Source organism: Orycteropus afer, unplaced genomic scaffold (assembly GCF_000298275.1).
Source record: "Orycteropus afer afer isolate SDZICR_OR568_19922 unplaced genomic scaffold, OryAfe1.0 scaffold00062, whole genome shotgun sequence".
NCBI lineage: Eukaryota > Metazoa > Chordata > Mammalia > Tubulidentata > Orycteropodidae > Orycteropus > Orycteropus afer.
In genome coordinates, this window is record NW_006921649.1 from 6497739 (window position 1) to 6521759 (window position 24021).

Below are 24021 nucleotides of genomic sequence, written 5' to 3' on the forward strand. Positions count from 1 at the left end.
GGGTTTCCAAGGCTTTAAGTCTTTATTGAAGCAGATTGCCCCATCTTTCGCCCACAGAGTAGCTAGCTGTTGGGTTCAAACCACTGACCTTTTTTGGTAAGTAGCCAGTTGCTTTAACTACTGTGCCACCAGGACACCTAAACATTGATGATTTGTAATGGAATGTAAGCATGTTCTTATTTAAGCATGTTTATCATTTTTTAAATGATTTCATGTTCTCTCATTGGTATTAGATTAAACCATGTAGGAGATTGGGGAACACAATTTGGAATGCTCATCGCTCACCTGCAAGATAAATTTCCAGATTATCTAACAGTTTCACCTCCTATCGGGGATCTTCAGGCCTTTTATAAGGTGTGATACCATTTATTATTATAATGTTTGTGTGTTTACCATTCATTACAATTACTTACTTTCCTTAAAGAGCTCAAAATGGTATTTAAAGCTATTATGGAGTTTAATAAAAGTTGGTGAATTTCCAGAGGCCTTTGTTTCACCCATATCCTGATCTCTTGAGATAAGTGACACTCTTGAATTTAAACTATTTAATGAATATACACTTGCATATACTGGCTTTGCAATTGTAATATAGCAACACACAGATTAAAAAATAAAGGCCAATACATTGAATTAACTTCATTAAAAAACTGAATTTTTGCTACTAGACCCACTGTATTTGATAGTGTATGCAGGAAGAGCCATTACACTCCCTCACACGTACATTTCACAGTCACCCTTAGTTCTTTTTTGCTTTGTTTTTTGATGTATGCTAAAAATTAAATTCTACCACATTACCTAGTGTTAAGTGAAGTTGTTGTTGTTATGTGCCGTTGAGTCGGCCCCGACTCATAGCGACCCCTCCTTGGGTTTCCGAGGCAGTATCACTACAAAAGTAGGATTGCCCAACCTTCCTAAGTGAAGTTAGGAGTTTGTTAATTAAAATGAGTTTTATTATTTAAATTTTTGATGCTGCTGTTCTCCTCTCTATTTTATATATTTATAGTGTTGTGTAGGAGCTCTGGTAGCGTAGTGTCTAAGGCACTTGACTGCTAACCAGAAGGCTGGCGGTTCAAATCCACCAGCCACTCTTCAGAAGGAAGGTTAGGCGATCTACTTCCATAGTGATACTGCCTCGGCAACCCAAGGAGGGGTCGCTATGAGTTGGGTCTGACTCGACGGCATATAACAACAGCAAGGTGTAGTGTAAGATTAGTTTTTTAAAAGACAGATTTACACACAATCCAATTTTAAGTTATCTGCTGTTGTCAACTTTCTCTGAGTCCTTGACCTATCCATATGCCAACATTTGATAAATCATTAGTGATGTTTTTCTTTAGTATTGTACTTATTTAACATTTTATCATAAACTTTTTCATGATACTGTTTATTATAGAAAATTAAGTAAACAACTTTGTACATAAAGATTTTTTTTTAATGATTTTCTTATGTCAAGGAATAAGATTACTGTATTAAAGAGTAAACTTTTATGAGTTTTTCATGTTTTGTTTTTGTGTTGTGTTTTCTAAGAAAAATTAAAGTATTAAATGTTCACTGCTAGGAAATTAGTGTAACAGTATTATAATCACCCGTTTGAATTCTGTGATTTGAATATAATAAGACAGATCTGTTAGTGCAAGAAAATGCTTATAATATGCTAGTAATTTAAAAGCCAGGATAAAGAAAGCCATATATATTTCCAATTTTTGTTAAAACACGTATGTGTATTTGCAAAGATGTATCTGGAATTATGCACCAAATAGCAGGATTAACAATGATTTTTTAAAGTATACAGTAAACATGTATTGCTTTCAAAATAGAAATGAAATAATGAGAATAATTTTCATTTAATGAAAGAAAAAAAGTTGCTCATCCAAATCCATATCCAAAATGGAGAATTGAACCCGGAAAATTTATCTCTGTTTTTTTAAAAATAAATAAATAAAAAACAAACTCACTGCCATCAAGTCAATTTGATTAATAGTGACCCCTCCTTGGGTTTCCAAGGCGGTATGTCTATGGAAGTACATTGCCCATTCTTTCTTCTGAGGAATGGATGGTGGGTTCAAACCGCCAGCCTTTTAGTTAGCAGCCATATGCCTTAGGCACTATACCACAACACAAAAGTACTTAAAGGGCTTTTGTAAATTAGATAAGTAGGAGAAAAGTGAAGTGAAATTTTTGTATTTTCAAGAAAACTGATTTCACAAAATATAATGTCTTCTGGTACATTCATTTGTAACTATTTTCACCTTTTCTGAGGTAGAACACTTGTTCTGGAGTTTTGAATTTTTATTTTCTTTTTCTTTTATTTGAGAAATAAGCAAATTCTTCATTCTTCCCCTACCTCTAGAAATACAGAGTTGGATCTTTTTATGACCTTACTATTTTTTAAAATGCAGGAATCTAAAAAGAGATTTGATACAGAGGAAGAATTTAAGAGGCGAGCGTATCAGTGTGTAGTTCTACTCCAGAGTAAAAATCCAGATATCATAAAAGCTTGGAAGCTTATTTGTGATGTTTCCCGCCAAGGTAAGTTTCTGAACTTTGTTCGTAAAGCAATAGCAAATGCTATTGCATATCATTCCATTGAGTCTTACTCCACTTGACCTCGAATGGCATTTTAAACTTTTGTGCACTAGAAGATAGATTTGTTTTCTTAAAATATTTTTTTAAAATTGAAAGAACTAGTAAGAAAGTTTAATAAGACAGGGAGATTAAAAATTTAACTTTCTTGGAACTCAGCAAAAATTAATTGGAGAATAGAATAGAAAAGAACCTGTATGTAGTACCAACATTACTTATAAAACACTGTTTTCAGAAAATGTGTATAAAAGAGGAGGTAATAGAATGTTTCAAAAGAATGCCATACCATGTTCCCTAGTTCTCTAAATATATTTGTAGAATATAGTTAAAAGAGTTTCAAGGTTTCATACTTGACAAAGTCACTTTAAAGAATAAATGGATAAACTTGTCAGTAGATCTTTGAAAAAGAAGACTAATGATGGCTAGTTTGCAGTACTAGGTAGGAAAATGTTTTATAATGCTGTAGTAGGTATGGTACTATGGCTAAACAGACAGAATATATACAGATTAGGAAAATTTATTAAGTATTTGATCTTCAAATAAAAACGTTTTTTTTTCACTCATTCACATTTTTTAAGAATAAGGTTTTTTTTAAGTTATACAAGAAGTGCATATTCCTTTTAGAAAAAAAACGTAGACAGGAAAAAATAAAAATCTATAATTCTACTCAGTGTTAATGTTTTGTTATGTGTATCTTTGATGTTTTCTAAATATCCTCCATATCATGCATTTTTTTTTGTAATTAATTTCTTTCCTTCCAAAAGTCTCAATTAACTAAATAAATTACTTTGAATGTAGGCTACATATTTCCTGTGTGTTTAAATTATAATACATTTTCTTAATTTGGTCACATTTTTCTCCTAGAGTTTAATAAAATCTATGATGCACTGGACATTTCTTTAATAGAGAGGGGGGAATCCTTCTATCAAGATAGGATGAATGACATTGTAAAGGAATTTGAAGATAAAGGTAAGCATTATTCCTTTTTTTTTTTTTTTTTGTTAACGTTTTATTATGGAAATTTTTAAACGAAAGTGGAAAGAATAGTACATTGACCCCCCTCAAGTCCATGTATCCATCTTCTAGCTTCAGCAGTTATGACTACTAGTCTATCTTATTGTATCTCTATCTTCCATACACACTGCTTACATCCTATAATTTCATCTGTAATTTTTCATGTACCTCTGAAAAATCAACATACACACTCCCCACCACATTATCATCACACCAAAAATATTAATTTCTTAATATCAAATAGTTAGGGTTCAAATTTTCCAAGTTTTGACTCAATTTTTTTAAATTATTAGCTTATTTAAAGTTTTCACCTAACATTTGTTTGCTCTCCATAAGATTCCTCCTCCTTTTTTCCTCTCTTTTATTGAAGAAACTGAGCCATTTGCCCTATAGAATTTCCCACAGAGTTTCATTTAATATAGTCCTTCTATCTATATTTTTCTAAAGAAGTTTGATTAATAAAAAACACAAAACTCACATGGCCGTACAGAGACTGGTGTAAGAGAGTATGGCCCTTAGTCATCATTTAGACCTGGAACCAAACTCACCCCGTGATTTCAACTTTAAGCCAAATAAATATAAGTTCACTATAAGTTCTACCAGGTGAACAGTAACACTAGGGAGGTACATACTCCTTAGAACAATCAATCATTCAAGATCAAAAGGGCAGCATTTGCCCAAGGCCAAAGTTCAGAAAGCAGGAAGGGTTAGGAGAGAAGGAAGAAAGGGAAACAATCACAGGGAGGATGAGTGATACTAGTTGAGGGGATTCCAATAGATGGTATGAGACACAATGCTTGTGAATTGTTGAATGGAAAACTGATTTGCTCTTTGACCCAAATCACATTAAAGTTGAAAGAAAAAAAGTTTGATTGGATTCTGGTTTGCATTTTTTGTTTTTCTTTGTCTATTTAACAGGGAGCTCTGGTGATGTAGTGGTTAACATATTTGGCTGCTAACCGAAGGGTCAACTGTTTGAATCCACCAACTTCTATGCAGGAGAAACATGAGGCAGTCTGTTTGTGTAAAGATATACAGCATTGGAAACACTATGAGACAGTTGAATTTTGTCCTATAGGGACACTGTGAGTCGGAGTCGACTGGATGGCAGTGAAGTTTTTCTTTATTTACAAGAAGGCAATGAATGTCTGATAGACTACCTTTTTGTGATAGTAAGCTCAGTAGTCATCACAAAAGGAGAGACTGTCAGACATTGTTTACCTTCTTGTAAATTTAAAAAAAAAAAAGCCTACTGCCATAGAGTTGACACACCAACCACTAAAGCCAAAGATGAGGAAACAAGATTTTTACCAACTCCTGAAGTCTAAAGTTGACCAAACATGCAATATAGATGTATTGATTATTACTAGTGATTGGAATGTAAAAGTTGGAAGCAAAGAATCACCAGTACTTGGAAAATACAGCTTTGGTGATAGAAATGATGTTAGAGATTGCATGATAGAATTTTGAAAGAACAAAGACTTAACCATCACAAATACCTTTCTCAACAACATAAATGGTGGTTATACACGAGGACCTCACCAGATGGAAAGCACAGTCATCAGGTTGACTACATCTGTGGAAAAAAGTGGTGGAGAAGCTCATTATCTTCAGTCAAAACAAGGCCAGGAGCTGCCTGTGAAACAGATCATCAGTTTCTCATATGCCAGTTCAAGTTGAAGCTGAATAGATTTGACACATTGAACACTGGTGACCATAAACCAGAGGAATTTTGGGATGACAATCAGAACATCATACTTGAAGAAAGCAAAAGGTCATTAAAAGACAGAACAGGAAGAAGAGACCAAGGTAGATGTCAAAAGAGACTCTGAAACTTGCTCTTGAATGGAGAGTAGCTAAAGCAAATGGAGGAAATTACAAGATAAAAAAGCCAAACAGAAGATTTCAAAGAGCAGCTTGAGAAGACAGTCATTTATTATAATGAAATGTGCAAACACTTAGAGTTAGAAAACCAAGAAGAGAACACTTGGCATTTCTCAAGCTGAAAGAACTGAAAAAAAAATTCAGGCCTCAAGTTGCAATATTGAAAGATTATGTAAGTAATGTATTGAATGATGCAGGAAGCATCAAAAGAAGGTGGAAGTAATACACAGAGTCACTGTACAAAAAGGAATTGGTTGATGGTCATCTGTTTCAGAAAGTGACGTATGATCAAGAACCAATAGTACTAAAGGAAGAAGTTGAAGCTGCACTGAAGGAATTAGTGAAAAACAAGGCTCCAGGAATTGACAGAATACCCATTGAGATGTTTCAACAAACAGATTCCATGATGCAGGCACTCACTCATCTATGGCAAGAAATTTGGCAGACAGCTACCTGGCCAACTAACTGGAAGAGGGTCTATATTTGTGCCCATTTCAAAGACAGGTGATCCAATAGAATGTGGAAGTTATCAAACTGTCATTAATACACATGCAGATAAATTTTTGCTGAAGACAATTCAAAAATAGTTGCAGCAGTTATTGACAGGGAACTTCCAGAAACACAAGCTGGATTCAGAGGAGGACGTAGAGGGAGGAATATATATCATTGCTCGTGTCAGATGGATCTTTTGAAAGCAAATACCAGAAAGATGTTTACTTGTGTTTTATTGACTATGCAAAAACATTCGCCTCTGTGGATCGTAACAAATTATGGATAACATTGAGAAGAATGGGAATTCCAGAACCCTTCATTATGCTTATGAACAACCTGTGCCTAGACTAGGAGGCTGTCCTTGTAACAGAACAAGGGGATTCTGCATGGTTTAAAATCAGGATTGTCAAGATTGTATCCTTTCACCATAATTACTCAATCTATATGCTGAGCACATAATCCAAGAAGGTGGACTCCATAAAGAATGCATCAGGATTGGAGGAAGACTCATTGACAACCTGTGATATGCAGACCATACAACCTTGCTTGCTAAAAGTAAAGATGATTTGAAGCACTTACTGATGAAAATTAAAGACTTAGTCTGCATATGGATTACACCTCAACCTAAAATAAAAAATCCTCACAAATGGACCAATAAGAAGCATCATGATAAATGGGGAAAAGATTGAAATTGTCATATTACCTGTATCCACAGACAGCACCCATGGGTGCAGCAGTCAAGAAATCAGATGTCATTGTTACACTTCACTGGGCAAATCTGCTGCAAAAGACTTCTTTAGAGTGCTAAAGAGCAAAGATACCTCTTTGAAGACTAAGGTGCACCTAACCGAAGCATGGGAGCTCTGGTGGCGTAGTGCATAAGGCATTTAACTGCTAACCAGAAGGCTGGAGGTTCAAACCTACCAGTCACTCCTCAGGAGGAAGGTTGGGCAATCTACTTCCGTAGTGATACTGCCTTGGAAACACAAGGAGGGGTCGCTATGAGTTGGATCTGACTGAGGACAGTGAGTAACCCAAGCTATGGTGTTTTCAGTCACCTAATTTGCATGTGAAAGCTGGACAGTGAATAAGGAAGACTAAAGAAGAGACTAAGGTACGCCTAACCGAAGCCATGGGAGCTCTGGTAGCATAGTGGCTAAGGCACTTGATCGCTAACCAGAAGGCTGGCGGTTCAAACCCACCAGCCACTCCTCGGAAGGAAGATGGGGCAATCTACTTCCGTAGCGATACTGCCTTGGAAACCCAAAGAAGGGTCGCTATGAGTCGGGTCTGACTCGATGGCACGTAACAACAACAACAAAGAAGATTTGATGCTTTTAATTGTGAAGTTGGCAAAGAATACTGAAAGTACCATGGACTGCCAGAAGAACTAACAAATCTGTCCTGGAAGATGTGCAGCCAGAATGCTCCTTGGAGGTGAGCATGGCCAGATTTCATTTCTCCTTTGTTTATGTTGTCAGAAAGGCGCATTCCCTAGAGGATGTCATGCTTGGTAAAGTGGAGGTTCAGTGAAAAAGGGGAAGACCCTCAGTGAGATGAATTGACACAGTGGCTACAATTATGGCCTCCGGTATAGCAAGGATTGTGAGGATGGCACATAACCAGACAGTGTTTCATTTTGTTGTTCATCAGGTCACCATAAGTTGGAGCCAACTTGACGGCACCTAACACCAATGTAAGAGGCAGCTGTAAAATTGCATCTTTCTCCCACAGGAAGGTTATGGCTCCAACTTTAAAAGAAACGACAGATTTCCACGTTCTCAGTCTGCTGAGCAGGTGGGCTCCATTGAAGTGTTGTATAAGGAAGTTTGGAGCAAAAGTATGGTATTAGTCCAGAAAGCTGACAGAATGTCTGGCCTGTAACCAGAAGATACATGGGCACCCCAACAGCTGTAACAGTAGTCATTTTCTAAGTAGATGATGATAAAAAAAATCATAAATTTTATCAGCTTTAATAAATATCCTAGAATGACTAAGCATTTGTATTTTTTTAGGATTCTTTTAAAATTTTTTATAAAAGTTTTGTTTTTTTTCTTCTCACCTAGGATTTGTGCAAGTGGATGATGGCAGGAAGATTGTGTTTGTCCCAGGGTGTTCTGTACCATTAACCATAGTAAAATCAGATGGAGGTTATACCTATGATACGTCTGACCTGGCTGCTATTAAACAAAGAGTATTTGAGGAAAAAGCTGACATGATTATATATGTGGTAGACAGTGGACAAGTGAGTTTGTAGATTTGTATGGGTTCTTACAGTGTGTGGTTGGAGGTGAGACAGTGTGGTGAGGTTTGTGGCATTTGGCACTGAAAAACTATAAATTTTTCCCAAAGCCTAAGGTTTGGAAGAATGAACAGAATTTGCTCTCAGGCAAACCTGGACAGTTTCCAGCTTGGCTTCATAAACTGGAAATGGTTATTTCTGTGAATCTCAGTGACCATTCGCTGTGTGATAGCATTGTTGTCAGACCTAAAATTTAATTCAAATTACTGCATTCTATCCTGGCCTTAATTCCATTTCTTTTCACAATTGAATGCTTACACTCAGTAGTATCTTAGGATTACTTAAACTCTGTGAACATAAAAATTGTGCTAAGAGTCTTGCTTTTACTGTTTGCTATATATGGAAACTAAAAGAGCTTTTATAATTATACTTGCTTCACAAGATCTGTGAGTGATTTCAGCTTTATAAACCTTTATGCCTAAGCACAAGCAGGGCCTTAAATAACATTTTATTATTAGAAAATTTAATGAGTAACTTTATATTTCTTTGTCCTTTACAGTGCCTGCATTTCCAGACAGTCTTTGCTGCTGCTCAAATGATTGGTTGGTATGATCCTAAAGTAACTCGAGTGTCCCATGCTGGATTTGGTGTGGTACTAGGGGAAGACAAGTAAGTCTGGAAAATATGAAAATGGTGATGGTATACCTGTCTCCCAGAGTTCTTTGGGAGAATCTGCATTTCATGTGATAGAATATTAGAATTAAGAAAGTTCTCAATTTCCTTTTGTCTTACATATACTGTAATGGTGAGCCCAGCTGAATTTTGTGCCTGTGTTTCATTATTGCCAAAGAATAGTCTCTTAGAGAAATGTGTATAAAAGTTGAATAAACAGCTGTTACATTGTGAGAAATTGCAGTCAGTGTTGTGAGACGAAATATGTATGGTTTTATGGAAAATGAATTTGCTCTGTAAACTTTTACCTAAATCACAGTAAAAATTAAAAAAAAAAAAAAAAAATTGAATGAACGCCAGACTGTAAGCTTAACAGATTATAAAGTTAGTTTCCATTCCCACAGATCTAAATTATAAAATATGATGGTACCTCCTCAGATTTCAGACAAAATATTCAACAAATTTTTTCAAACATGGGGTAAATATCTTTCTTTTGTCATCCACAGTTGAACACTTGGTTAACAGGTATAAGTTCATTGAGATTCCAATTGAGGTTTAAGATTCACTGCTTTCAGTGCTCCTAGAGATTATAAATTTCCTCTTAAATATGTTAAGTTTATTGAGAACTACATGCAAATATCCATTCTTTCAGTTTCTCTACTTTCCAGTCATTTCTCACTTTATAAAATAAGAAGGTAAATATAATCAAATACTTACATACAGTATTCATCAGTTCAAAAGCATACCTTTTCACAGTTGAAAACCTTACATTCCATGTTGTTGTTTAGCCATTTAGTTAGCATATGTCTTAAACTGTATAGGAGCTCTGATGGCATAGTGGTTAAAGCATTCATCTGTTAGCCAACAGGTGAGTGGTTTGAACCCACCAGTTGCTTTGCAGGAGAAAGATGAGGCAGTCTGTTCCCATAAAGATTTACAGCCTTGAAAACTCTATGAGGCAGTTATTCTGTCCTATGGGGTTGCTGTGACTTAAAATGAACTTGATGGCAGTGGGTTTGGTTTTTTCTTTTTTTTTTTCAGTTTTTTAAAACTCTGCCATCTTAGATATGGTGACAAGACCCACATGTTACTATCATCCAAAGTTTGTATGTAATGTTTCTAAAAGGATCAATTGAACATGAAGATATAAGCATAATAAATATCTATGGACCCAGTGAAAGAGCCCCAAAATGCATAAATCAGACTTTAAAAGAGTTGAAAAGCCAAATAGACAACTCCACAGTCAGAGTGGGAGACTTTAACACACCACTTTCATTGAAAGATAGAACAACTGGAAAGAAACTCAACAAAGAGGTATAAGAGCTAAACATTACAGTCCACCAACTTGGCCTTACAGACATCTACAGAGCACTTCACCCAACAGCAACACAATATATATATTCTTTTCCAGTACACATGGAACATTTTCCAGGATAGACCATATGTTAGGCCACAAACCAAGCCTTCATAAATTTAAACACATTGAAATACTGCAAAGCATCTTCTCAGATCGTAATGCCATCAAACTAGAAATCAACAATAAGATCAACAGAAAAAGAGTAAACACCTGGAAACTGAGCAACACCCTCCTTGAGAAAGACTGGGTAAGAGAAGAAATAAAAATTGAAATTCAAAATTCCTTGAATCAAATAAGAATGATAACACAACATACCAAAATCTTTGGAACATAGCAAAGCAGTGATCAGAGGCCAATTTATAGCAATCAATGCACACATCAAAAAAGAAGAAAGAGCTAAAATCAACACGTTAAACCAACATCTCCAGCAATTAGAAAAAGAACACAAGAAAAGCCCTCAGTCACCAAAAGAAAGGAAATAATCAAGATTCAAGCAGAAATCAATGAAACAGAAAATAGAAGGGCAATAGAAAAAATCAACAAAATGGGTGACATCACAACAGAACCAACGGAAATAAAAAGAATAATATCAGTATACTATGATGAACTGTACTCCAACAAATTTGAAAATCTGGAAGAAATGGACAGTTTTCTAGAAACACACCATTTACCTAAACTAACCCACACTGATGTGAAAGAGTTGAACAGGCCCATCACAGAAGAAGAAATTGAACAGGTCGTCAAAAAATTACCAACTAAAAAAAGTCCTGGCCCAGATGGTTTCACCAGAGAATTCTACAAAACATTCAGAGAAGAACTGATACCAATCCTACTCAAACTATTCCAAAATATAGAAAAGGATGGAATCCTCCCTAACTCGTTTTATGAAGCAAGCATAACCTTGATACCAAAACCAGGAAAAGATGTCACTCAAAAGAAAAACTACAGACCGATATTCCTCATGAATATAGATGCAAAAATCTTCAACAAAATCCTAGCCAATAGATTCCAACAACTTAGAAAGAAAATCATTCATTATAATCAAGTGAGGTTCGTATCAGGCATGCAAGGATGGTTCAACATTAGAAAAACAATCAATGTCATCCACCACATAAATAAAAGAAAGGAGAAGAACCACATGATCATATCAATTGATGCAGAAAAGGCATTTGATAAAATCCAACACACATCCCATGCTCGTGAATAGGAAGATTGAACATTGTGAAAATGTCAGTTCTACCCAAAGCAATCTATACATTCAGTGCAGTCCCAATCCAGATCCCATCAACATTCTTTAGGGATATGGAAAAAACAATCACTAACTTTATATGGAAAGGAAAGATACCTCGGATAAGCAAAGCACTGTTGAAGAAGAAAAACAAAGTATGAGGTCTCGCACTGCCAGATCTCAAAACCTACTATACAGCCATAGTAGTCAAACCTCCCTGGTATTGGTTTAATGTCAGATACATAGACCAATGGAATAGAATTGAGAACCCAGAAGTAGATCCATCGACCTGTGGTCAGCTGATCTTTGACAAAGTTCCAAAATCCATTAAATGGGGAAGAGATTGTTTGTTTAATAAATGGTGCTGGCAAAACTGGAGATCCATTTGCAAAAAAATGAAACAAGATTTGTACCTCACACCATACACAAAAACGAACTCCAGATGGATCAAAGACTTAAATGTGAAACCCAAAACTATAGAGTTTCTCAAGGAGAAACTGGGGGGCAAATTTAGGGGCCCTAATATATGGCATAGGAGCTCTGGTAGCATAGTGCCTAAGGCACTTGGCTACTAATCAGAAGGCTGGCGGTTCAAACTCACCAGTCACTCCTTGGAAGGAAGATGGGGCAATCTACTTCCGTAGTGATACTGCCTCAGAAACCCAAGGAGGGGTCGCTATGAGTCAGGTCTGACTCTACGGCACATAACAACAACGATGTATGGCATAAATCAACTATCAAGCATAACTCAAAATGCACAGACAGCAGAAGAAAAACCAGATGATTGGGACCTTCTAAAGATTAAATTTTTGTTTGCTTCCAAAGACTTCTCCGAAAGAGTCAAAAGAGAACCTACAGATAGGGAAAAAATATTTGGTAATGACATATCCAACAAGGGGCTTATCTCTAGAATTTATAGAAAACTCCAACACCTCAATACAAAAAGACAAACAATCCAATTAAAAAATGGGCGGAAGACATGAATAGATACTTCACCAAGAATGATATTCAAGCAGCCAACAAACATATGAAGAAATGCTCACAATCACTAGCTGTTAGAGAGATGCAAATCAAAGCAACAATGAGATACCATCTTGCTCCAGCACTAGTAGCAAAGTTCACTGAGACAGAAAATAAATGCTGGCAAGGATGTGGAGAGATTGGGACTCTCATACGCTGCTGGTGGGACTGTAAAATGGTACTCATTGTGGAAAGCAGTATGGCGATTCCTTCAAAAGTTGGAAATAAAATACCATTTGACCCAGCCATTCCATTACTAGGTATATACTCTAAAGAAGTGAGAGCCATGACAAGAACAGACACATGCTCACCCATGTTCATTGCAGCACTATTTTCAATAGCCAAAAGATGGAAACAACCTAGGTGTCCATCAGCTGAGGAAGGGATATCCAAACTATGGTACATACACACAACGGAATATTATGTAACCCTAAAAAATAATGTTGAATCTGCAAAACACCGCATAACATGGATGAACCTGGAGGACATTATGCTAAGTGAAATAAGTCAATCACAAAAGGACAAATATGGTATTAGTCCGTTATTGTAATAGTCAAGGAAACGTTTATCTATGGAAGACCATTTTCTTTGTTGGTTACCAGAGGTGGGAGGGGAGGGGAAGGAATACTGTTAGATAGATAGAGATAAGCTTTGATTTGGAAAGAAAAGGGCAATGTACCAAATGTGAGTTATTAATATAGTGGCATTGAGGAAGAGAAAGACATAGAGAGGTATGTGGGAAGTATAGACAACAAAGATGAACCCTTTTGTGCACATAGTACAGCGTGGGTCAGTGAAGGCAAACACAGGTATATGGGTGGGTAGATGGGTGGACAGGCTGAAATACTAGGTATGTATATGAAGTGGAGAGTGCACCCAAGAATTAGGTATAGGGTTGGTGGAGAGTGGTCCAATAACTTTATGATCTGAATTCCCAGGTGTATAATGGGGCTGACAAGGGGCAAGCTTGTCATCACTGCTTGGTCACAGCCAGCTACCCAGAGGGACCGAGTAGTTGAACCTGTGGGCGTGGGACCATAGTCACAGAGGACATCCAGCTCAATTGGCATAACATACTACACAAAACATTGTTCCACCTCCTACTTTGGCAGGTAGCGACTGAGATCTTAAAAGCTTGCAAGCTGCCATCTAGATGCAACGATGGGTCTCTCCTCATCCAGAGCCAAGAAGAATGAAGAAAACCAAAAATTCATGGAAACAATCAGTCCTAGCGACTGGTACACCATCTGATCTGCAGCCTATACGACTATGAGACCAGAAGAAATAGATGGTGCTCGGCTACCACTGTCATCCACTTAGAAGATGATCTTTGTAGGAGATCCTGGATAGACAGGGAGAACAGTGTGGAACAAAACTCAAAATCATTTGGGGGGTGGTGCAGGGAATAGGTTTGCTGGCCCAAGGGAGCCTGGTGCAACCACTGAGACTATGGCCCCTAGCTGCCCTTCAGGTCTGGAATTGAACACACACCTGTGGCTTCCAGCCAAACAATAGATAGGCATATCAGTTAAGCATTTACCTGAGGTAGATACACTCCTTGGAGAGAATAAGCATGAGAGAAAGAAGGGCTGTTCAGGCACAGGGAGACAGCTCGGGGTGGGAGTGCATGGAGGGATGGACACAGGGAAGAGGTAACTTATCAGGAGGAAGTGGGAGGGGAGATGTTGCATTGTGCTAAATTGTGGTCAATGTCATGAGACAAAGTGTATGGAAAGTGTATTTGCGCTGTAAATTTTCACCCAAATCACAATAAAAAAATTTAAAAAAGAATCACATGAAGTAGCTCAGGATACTTGGTCAGCCAATGCATAGGAGCCCTAATTAAGATAAAAAAAGGTATATTTAAAAGGTGTGTCAAGGTACAATTTTAGATACAGGTTATTTGAAGGACAAAAACATCATTATTAGAGTCAACTTCATACATTTTCTAATTATAATAATATGTGACTCTTCTATAGTGTTCATAGTACAGAGAAAGTAATTAAAAAGTAACCAGAGAATTGAGTATTAGCTTATGGAATCTTAGTTTCTTAACTTTTTTTTTTTTTAAACATTTTTTGGACTAACATTTAGGTGATTATTTTTACATTTGGGTGAAATTACCAAGTTTACATTCTATACCTGGTACTTATTACAACATTCATATCTTGGCATTTAATTCATTTTTCATGTAATGGCTAAGGTCTTCTTCTCTTTATGATTTTTTAATTCTGCACTCTTGTTGTTAGGTGCTATCAAGTCAGTTCCAACTCACATGGACTCTGTGTACAACAGAGCAAAACATTGCCCAGTCTTGTGCCATCCTCACAATCGTTGCTAGCTTGAGCCCATTGTTGGCAGCTACTATGTCAGTCCGTATCATTGAGGGTCTTCCCCTTTTTTCACTGCTCCTCTATTTTGCCAAGTATGATATATCCTTCTCCAGGGACTGGTCTTAGGGTCATATAATCACAACATCCTAGTATATTTTGGGGAGCTTTGGTAGCATAGTGTCTAAGGTACTGATGGCTAACCAGGAGGCTGGCAGTTCAAACCTACCAGCCACTCCTCGTAAGGAAGGTTGGGCAATCCAGTAGTGATACTGCCTCGCAAACCCAAGGAGGGCTTGTTATGAATCAGGTCCGACTCGACAGCACATAACAACAACAACATATTTTTAAAAGAAGAATAATGGTTAAAAGAGGAATAAGTGATAATTAACCAATGGCAGTTTACCATATTTTACATATTTACATTAAAATGTTCACAGATTCTGCCACTTATTTTTCCGTGAACTTGTCTGTTTTAGGGTTTTTGGCAATGAAAAACTTACCATTTATTTCATCGTCATTCTTTTATTCCTTGAACAACTGTCTTTTGATCTTCTATTCATGGTATTGGCTTGGTGCTACAAGTATATATACAAATAAACATAAAGCATAACCTCTTCCCTGAACGAACCTGTAATCTCAAGCAGGGCAGATTGCTGTAGAGCTTGTTAAAATAAATATGTGAATCCCTGTCTTGGGAGTTACTGATTTATTAGGTCTAACATTGATAGTACGCATCTCTACTTTTTAAAAAGCAATATTGATATTCTGATATGCATCCCTTTTCTTTTTTTCTTTATTGGTCAGAGGAATAGGCAAAAATTAAGAAGTCAAGGCAAGTACAGGTAGGGAGTATTGGAAGGGACCAGCAGTTGCAAACTAGAGATGTTAAGGAAGGCTTCCCTCAGCTTTTTGGCGAGGCTTTATGATGAGTTTCATTTCACCAGACAGGTTTGGAAGTTGTGAGACACTCAAGGAGGGGACAACAAAAGGAAAGCCATAGAGTAGTTCATATTTTGAGGGATAATAAAGGAGCTTTAATTAGGTGATAAAGAGCAAGTAGACCTTTTCTAAGGCAAGTTTTAAAATTAAAACTTCAGTGAGAAGTATCACCATTATTTTGGTAGGCTTGTGCTAGGTAGAAAAGCATGCTTCATTTGTACCCTTGATGCTTTTGAAGGATTTATAACTTAAAAAAGAAAAAGACAAATTATATACTTCTGATTAATAGGTAAAATCCACTTTTCTCAAAACACTTTTATAGTAAAGTTTCCCAGGGCATTGTGTATCAGTGATTTCCAACCCATCCACAGAATTCTGATTTAAATAGGTATGCATGGGGCCCTGGCATTTTATTACTTAAAGTTCTCCAGCTGATTCTAATATGTGTCCAACCTTAGTTACCACTGAATAAAAGGAATCATTATATGCATAGAAAAATGTGAATGACATTCTAGTTAAGAATTTACTTGTTTCCCAAACAGTTCTAGAAACAAATTATCCATTATATTTTGCTCAAAGGGTGGAACAACTTCTCCTGCTCCAGAAAAATGAGCAAAAATGTTTCATTTCTCTTTTAGGGACTATATTAAAGGGAAACATGTAAAGGGTACCATTAGAAGCCTGAAGCATAGGATACTTTGAGTTGAGGGCTGTAGATGAGACCCTTAAAAGCACCCCTATTTCCTTTTGGCACTCTCCCTGGTTGCCAGCTGGAGTGTCACTATTGGTTTCAAGTCCTTTCAGTAATTCTGAGGAGACATCTGTACTTTGGAGACTTGAAGCAAAGATATGTTATAGTTCATAGTTAGATTCCTCAGACCTTTATTTTCAAAGATTCTAAGTCAGAAAGTCTGTTTCAAAATCTAATCGGGACTTTTAAATGTTTTTAGGAAGAAGTTTAAAACACGTTCAGGTGAAACAGTACGCCTCATAGACCTTTTGGAAGAAGGTTTGAAACGATCCATGGACAAATTGAAAGAAAAAGAAAGAGATAAGGTAATCACATAATGTGTACCATGCATTGTGTTGTGATTTTTCATTTTTGTTTTCATAGAGAGAACTGGGGAAGATTGTAAGTAGTCAGTCAGTCTACTATGGCAGGCTTATGCTGCTCAGTTTTATTGCATAGTAAGTTTATTTAGTTAATTCCTGAGCATTTTGAAAATAGTTTTTGGCTCTAACAAAAGGCCATGGCTTTTCCCTCCTTGGTTAATGTAGCATAGTACCTCTGCTTCTTAATGCCATTTTACCTATTTCTGTTTTCAGCCTTCATTAGGGTCCACATCTGCTAAACTCCTTTCTGTGGGAGCACTTGTAGAGTAGTCAGAACGGTCAGCATGGACCACTTAAACTCTTGCCAGCAGAGCAGGCAGCGTGATGGAGTTTCTGAGTGTGCATAGAATGGGCTATGATTGGGTTTGTGTGGAATTTTCAAGAACTATATCAACTGGTGGGAGTTCTGCTAGCGTAGTGCCTAAGGCACTTGATTGCTAACCAGATTATTGGCGGTTCAAACCCACCAGCCACTCCTCAGAAGGAAGGTTGGTCAATCTACTTCCGTAGTGATACTGCTTCAGAAACCCATGGAGGGGTCACTATGAGTTGGGTCCCACTCAATGGCACATAATGACGACAACAACATATCAACTGGTGGTGCAGTGGTTAAAATATTTGACTGCTGACTGAAAGGTCAGTTGTTCAAGCCTGCCAACCACTCAAGGGAGAAAGATGAGGCAAATCTTCCATAATTTACAATTTTGGAAACCCTATGGGACAGAGAACTGCACTGGTGCAGGGTCGCTCTGAGTCAGATTTGACTCCAACAGCAGTGGCTTTGGAGCAAAGATTGGTGTTCCTGGGTGGTGCAGAAGGTAAAATACTCAGCTGCTAACTGAAAAGTTGGCAGTTTGAATCCACCCAGAGGTATCTTGGAAGAAAGTGCTGATGATGTGCTTCCAAAAATTCAGCCATTGAAAACTCTGTATAGTACTCTACTCTGACACCCCTCGGGTCTCCATGACTCAGTTGACTGGACAGCACCTGGTTTGGTTTTTTGGTTTAATGAAGATTAAGTGCAAAGCACAGAGTAGACAATAAATGGTAGAAATTATTATTAGGAAAAAGAGAGGAAACATTGCTATCTGGAAAGGATAAACCCCACCTAGTTGGAAATGGCCACAGCCTGTTGATGTGACAGCAACACGTTTAGTTTTTGGGGTTTTTTTGTACATTAGAATGAAACTCAACAAATTTTTTTTTTTTTAAGATGAGGATAGCAAAGAAGTGAAGGGATATTATATCTTTTATTTTCCAGCAAGTGAAATCATAGTTTTTGATTGAACACAATTACCATAAACAAAACTACAGAAGGGGAAATAGAATAGAATAAGATAGAAACATTAAAGAGCTAAACCCAGAAAGAGGTCATTTGTTTAGTTCAATTAGATCACTGGCAGTCAGACAGCATGAAAGTAAGCAATAATACTATATTCTCTCTAGTTGTTCCATTTCCACTGCCAGCAAAATGAAATAGAGTTTTTCTATTTCCCATAGTTGGCAGCCAAGTCTGCCTGGCTAGTATCTCCAAAGTAGCTTTGCCAGTTTGCTATGGACTGCTAATTTAAAGACTGGCATTTCGAACCTACCCAGCTGTACTGTGGAAGAAAGGCCTGATAATTTGCTTCCATTAAGATGACAGCCATGAAAACCCTATAGAGCAGTTCTTCACATGGGGTCATCATTACTTGGAATCAATTTGATGGCAGTGGGTTTGGTGGGTTTTTTTGGTTTGTTCACAATAAGATGAAAAGTGGAAAATTAGTGATATAACCAAATTGTTTCATTTGCCTAATAACAAAAAGTGCATTGACTCTTTTATTTGACTAATACTGCTAGATGTTGTTTTTTACATATATGTATACCTGGTAACTACCACCTAGATCAAGTCACAGAATATTTTCATCACATGAAGTTGACTTCACCTTAGATCAGTTTTTGTTCATATTCTCGAGCTTCATGTAAATGAAATTATAATAAGTGCTCTTTTCATGTGTATCATAGTTCATTTCTTTTTATTGCCAAATAGTCTTCTGTTGTGTGAATGTACCACATTTTGTTTATTCAATCTTCTTTTGATGGATATGAGCATTGGCTATTATAATTAAAAGCTAATTGGAACATTGTAATTCAAATCCTTTTTTGGACACATGCACTTTTTCTCTTGGATATCTATCCAAGAATTTCATTGCTGAGTCAAAAGATTGACTCATTTATTGTTGTTAGCTGACTTTGAGTCAGCTTCAACTCATGGCAACTCCACACACAATAGAATTCTGTGAGTCCTGCACCATCCCCATGATTAGTTGCAAATTGGAGTATGGTGATCCGTAAGGTTTTCATTGGCTGATTTCAGAAGTAGGTCACTAAGTGTTTTTTCTTCCTAGTCCATCTTAACCTAGAAGCTCCCTGGAACCTGTTCATCATCATAGCAACATATATGCCAATGGGTGGTAGCTGCACGTGAGGTGCAGCATTTGACCAGGAATGAAACCCAGGTCTCCTGCGTGGAATAAAAGAATTCTACTACTGAGTTTTATTATAAATTGCCAAGTAGAGAGTTGTAATCTAAATTATACATTTCCACCACTAACATATGAGAGTTCCAATTGCTCCGTATCTTTACCGATACTTGGTTTTTTGAGTCCTTTTTTTATTTTACATTTCTGGTGAGTGTAATGATAACTCATTGTAATTTAAATTTCCATTTCTCTAATGAATAAGGATGTTGATTACCTTTTCTTGTGCCATCTGTTTATTTCTTTTGTGGAAGGGCTGTTCAAGTCTTTTGCCCATTTTTTATTATTGTTTTTGTTTTAAACAATACTCATTTATATTTATTCACATATTTACCTTTTCTTGTGTATTGTATTCCTTTCTGCATTTCTTTGCTTCAATCTGAGATTGTTTTCTCTTACTCTGAAGGACTCATTTCCATCTTTCTGTAATGCAGGTAAGCTGTTGACAAAGTCTGTCAGCATTTGTTAGTCTTAAAATATCTTTATTTTGCCTTAACTTTTTAACAATATTTTATTAAATATACAATTCTACGTTGACACCTGTTTTCCTGCAGCATTTTAAAGCTGCCATTCCATTGTCTTTGAGCTTCCGTAATTCCTTTTGAAAATCATCTCTAAGTCTCATGGTTGCTTCTTTGTAATGTACTTTTTTCTCAGACTTCGTTTAATACTTTCCTTAGGCTTTGTTTTCAGTGCTTTGACCAAGATAAACCTCAGTGCAGTTTGGGGGTTGTTTAGTTGTTGTTTATTTTGGATATATCCTGCTTAAGATTTGCTGAGCTTTCTGAATCTGTGGATTGGGTTCTTTCATCAGTTTTAGAAAATTCTCACCCATTATCTCTTCAGATATTTCTTCTTTCCCACCTTGTTCTTTCTGGAATCCTAAGTACATATATTATGTTAGAACTTAACAACTCTCCCACGTGTCTCTTATACTCTGATTTTTTTTTTCTCTCTCTCTCTCTCCTTCATTTTTAATATTACGTCCTTAATATTTTTTACTTCAGATATTTTGCTATTCTATATTTTAATTATCTGTTAAAATTTTGCATCATTTTATCCATTTGTGCTCATCTTCTCTAATTTCTTGAACATATAAATCTCCCAGGGTTTTTTTTTTTTAGCTTTCCATTTTGAAAAAATTTTACTTACAAAAAAGTCATAAAATAGTATAAAGAACTCCCATAGATCCTTCACTTAGCTTCCCCAAATAATAACATCTTGCATAGTCATGGCACAATTATCAAGATCAGGAAATTAATGTTGATACAGTACTATTAACTAATCTTAAGGCTTTATTTTCAGACCAAAAGCAAACCAAACCAACCGCCATCAAGTCAATTCTAACTCAGTTAGTGAGCCTATAGAAGTGCTCTAAGACTTTCTTTCTCCTGTGAAGTGCCCGGTGGCTTCAAAATGTGTACCTTTCAGTTAGCAGCTGAATGCTTTAACCACTGTGCCACCAGAGCTCCTATAGGTCTTGTTCAGGGGTTACTGTTCAGAGGTCACCATTTGTCTCACTAGTGTCTATTTTGGTCTAGGATCCATTCCAGGACCACATGTTGTACTTCGTTGTCTTCTTTAATCTTAAACCAAAAGAAACAAACTCACTGCCATTGAGTTGATTCTGACTCATAGCAACACCCTTTGGGTTTCCGAGGTGGTAAACCGTTATGGAAATAGATTGCCTAGTCGTCTTTCTGCAGACTGGCTAGTGGGTTTGAACCACCAGTATTCTGGTTAGCAGTCAAATGCTTTTGGCAATACACCACCAGGGCTCCTTTAATCTTAATAGTCTTTAATTAAACAGTTCATTGGTCTTTCTGTAATATTCATGATCTTGACACTTTTGAAGAAGGCTGATCAGTTATTTTGTAGAATGACCCTCAGTTAGATTTGTCTGATTTTTCCTTATGATTAAATTCAGGTTTTGCATTCTTGGCAAGAATAGATTTATGATCCTTCCCAGTTTGTAGTATCAGGAGACATAGTGTTGGTGTATTTATTGAAAATATTAACTTTGATCACTTGTTGTTGTTGTTGTTATGTGCCATCAAATCAGACCCAACTCATAGCAACCCTTCCTTGGGTTTCCAAGGTGGTATCGCTACGGAAGTAGATTGCCCAGTCTTCCTTCCAAGGAGTGGCTGGTGGGTTTGAACCGCCAGCCTTCTGGTTAGCAGTCAAGTGCCTTAGGCACTACAATAGGTAACACTGTCAGTTCTGCACTGTAAGGTTACTGTTTTTCTCTTTGTAATCACTAAATATTTTTTTCTTTTTTTATTGTGATTTGGGTGAAAATTTACAGAGCAAATTCACTTTCCATACACCAGTTCACATGCACTTTGTCTCATGACATTGACCACAATTTACCACAATGCAACAGCTCCCTCCCACTTCCTCCTGATAATTAACTCTTCCCTGTGTCCATCTCTCCATGCACTCCTGCCCCCTGAGCTGCCTACCTGTGCAAAAGCAGCCCTTCTTTCTCCCATGATTGTTCTCTCCAAGGAGTGTATCTACCTCGGGTAAACGTTCAACTCATATGCCTGTCTTTTGTTTGGCTGGAAGCCACAGGTGTGGGTTCAATTCCAGACCTAAAGGGCAGCTAGGGGCCATAGTCTCAGTGGTTCCATAAGGTTCTATCAGACCAGCAAACCCCCCCGCCTTTTTTTTTTCTCCAAATGATTTTGAGTTTTGTTCCACATTGTTCTCCTTCTCTATCCAGAATCTCCTACATAGATCCCCTTCCAAGTGGTTGACATTCGTACCCAGGCACCATCTAGTTCTCTGGTCTCATAGTCATATAGGATGCAGATCAGATGATGTGCCAGTCACTAGGACTGATTGTTTCCATTAATTGCTAAATATTTTTAAAATAACTTTTCCCTTTAAAACAATTTCAGACTGTAAAGTTGCTATTGTCTTTTTTCCTAATGTTTCTGTTATCTTGTTCTTTCATCTTGTCCCTTCTTCAGTTTGTACTCCCATTTGGTGGTGGTTTTGTAGCATGTCATTGGTTATTTTATTGGCTACTGTGCATGTAACACAAAAATTTATAGAAGTTCACGATGCTATTATCTTCATCCAAAAAGATTAAGTTTTCTTCTGGCCAGCGGATACAGTACCAGCTAATAATCTTGATCCTGTCAGGGATGGTCTTGGACTTTTTGTTAGGACTGAACTTTTTCAGTTTTCTCCTTACTCCTGGTAGAAATTTCTTCTGAAATGTGGTCATTCTGATGTCACAAACCAAAGCCTGGAGTGTTTAGTTCTGCCCTTCCACTGCTGGGACTCCAAGCTCCATCTCCCCAGTATCACACAGCTATTGAAATCTCTGCACTGCTGTTTAACCACATAGCGGTCTTTCCTGCTGGATTGTGTTTTTCAGACTTGCCTTGTGCATGTCAGCCATATGACAATTTGAGGAAAATTTATTTGCAGAATTTTTTATTTGCTTTCTGTGTTTCCCTCTTCTTGGAAATTTTGTCCTAGCTTATTTGGTTGTCCCAGACTCTAACATCTGTTTCTGTATCTCAGGAACACCACTTCTTTCTGCTTAGGTTCTCTTCCTGCTTGCCCTCAGAATTTTTTTGCCTTCTCTTAGTATTTGCCTTGTTAATGGCTATAGCTCCTCAAACTTTGCTTGTTGCATCATTGTTCATTGTGGTTTATCTAGCTTTTAAATAGTTGCTTTAGGTGTGAGGGTTAGTCAGCTACAGGTCAGAACAGAAATCCTGCATCACTTACTTATGCCTAATACCAGTTTATAATACTGTTACTCAAATTTATACACCAACCACTAATGCCAAAAATGACATAACTGAAGATTTTTACCACCTTCTGCAGTCTGAAATTGACCAAACATGCAGCCAAGATGTATTGATGATTACTGGTGACTGGAATGTGAAAGCTGAAAATGAAGAATTGCCAGTAATTGGAAAATACAGCCATGGTGATAGAAGTGACGCTGGAGATCTCATGATAGAATTTTGCAAGACCCATTACTTACTCATTACAAATACATTTTTCAGCAATATAAAAGGAAGCTATACATGTGGACCTCAGCAGATGGAATATACAGGACTCACAGTGGCTCAATCTGTAGAAAGAGGTAGAAGATCAGTATCATTAGTCAGAGTGATACCAGGAGCTAACTGTGAAACAGACCATTGGTTGCTTATTTGCAAGTTCTAGTTGAAGCTAAAGAAAATTAAAACAAATCCACGAGAGCCAAAATATGATCTTGATTATATCCTACCTGAATTTAGAGACCGTGTGAAAAACATATTTGATGCATTGAACACCAGTAACCAAAAACCAGAGGAATTGTGAGATGACATCAAGAATATCATAATATGAAGAAAGCACATAAACAAATAGCCAGTAAAGACAGGAGACAAAGAAAAGACCAAAATGATGTCAGAAGAGACTCTGAAACTTGCTCTTGAACAGAGAGTAGCTAAAGCGAATGAAACAAATGATGAGATAGTAGAGCTAAATAGATTTCAAAGGGCAGCTCAAGAAACAAAGGAAAGTATTATGATGAAATGTGCAAAGATCTAGAGTTAGAAAACCAAAAGGGAATAACACACTTGGCATTTCTCAAGCTGAAAGAAGTG

The 24021-nt window shown here is 37.0% G+C and overlaps 1 protein-coding gene across 1 annotated transcript in view; it reads left to right on the top strand.

The window, feature by feature from the left end:
* RARS1 (arginyl-tRNA synthetase 1) overlaps positions 1-24021 on the top strand; it is a 43925-nt gene that overhangs the window by 14706 nt on the left and 5198 nt on the right. Inside the window, exons 7-12 of the mRNA XM_007939742.2 lie at positions 234-354; positions 2400-2529; positions 3448-3552; positions 8040-8218; positions 8775-8884; positions 16715-16820. Of these exons, the coding sequence (XP_007937933.2) occupies positions 234-354; positions 2400-2529; positions 3448-3552; positions 8040-8218; positions 8775-8884; positions 16715-16820 (751 nt within the window). The remainder of the gene's footprint in view (positions 1-233; positions 355-2399; positions 2530-3447; positions 3553-8039; positions 8219-8774; positions 8885-16714; positions 16821-24021) is intronic.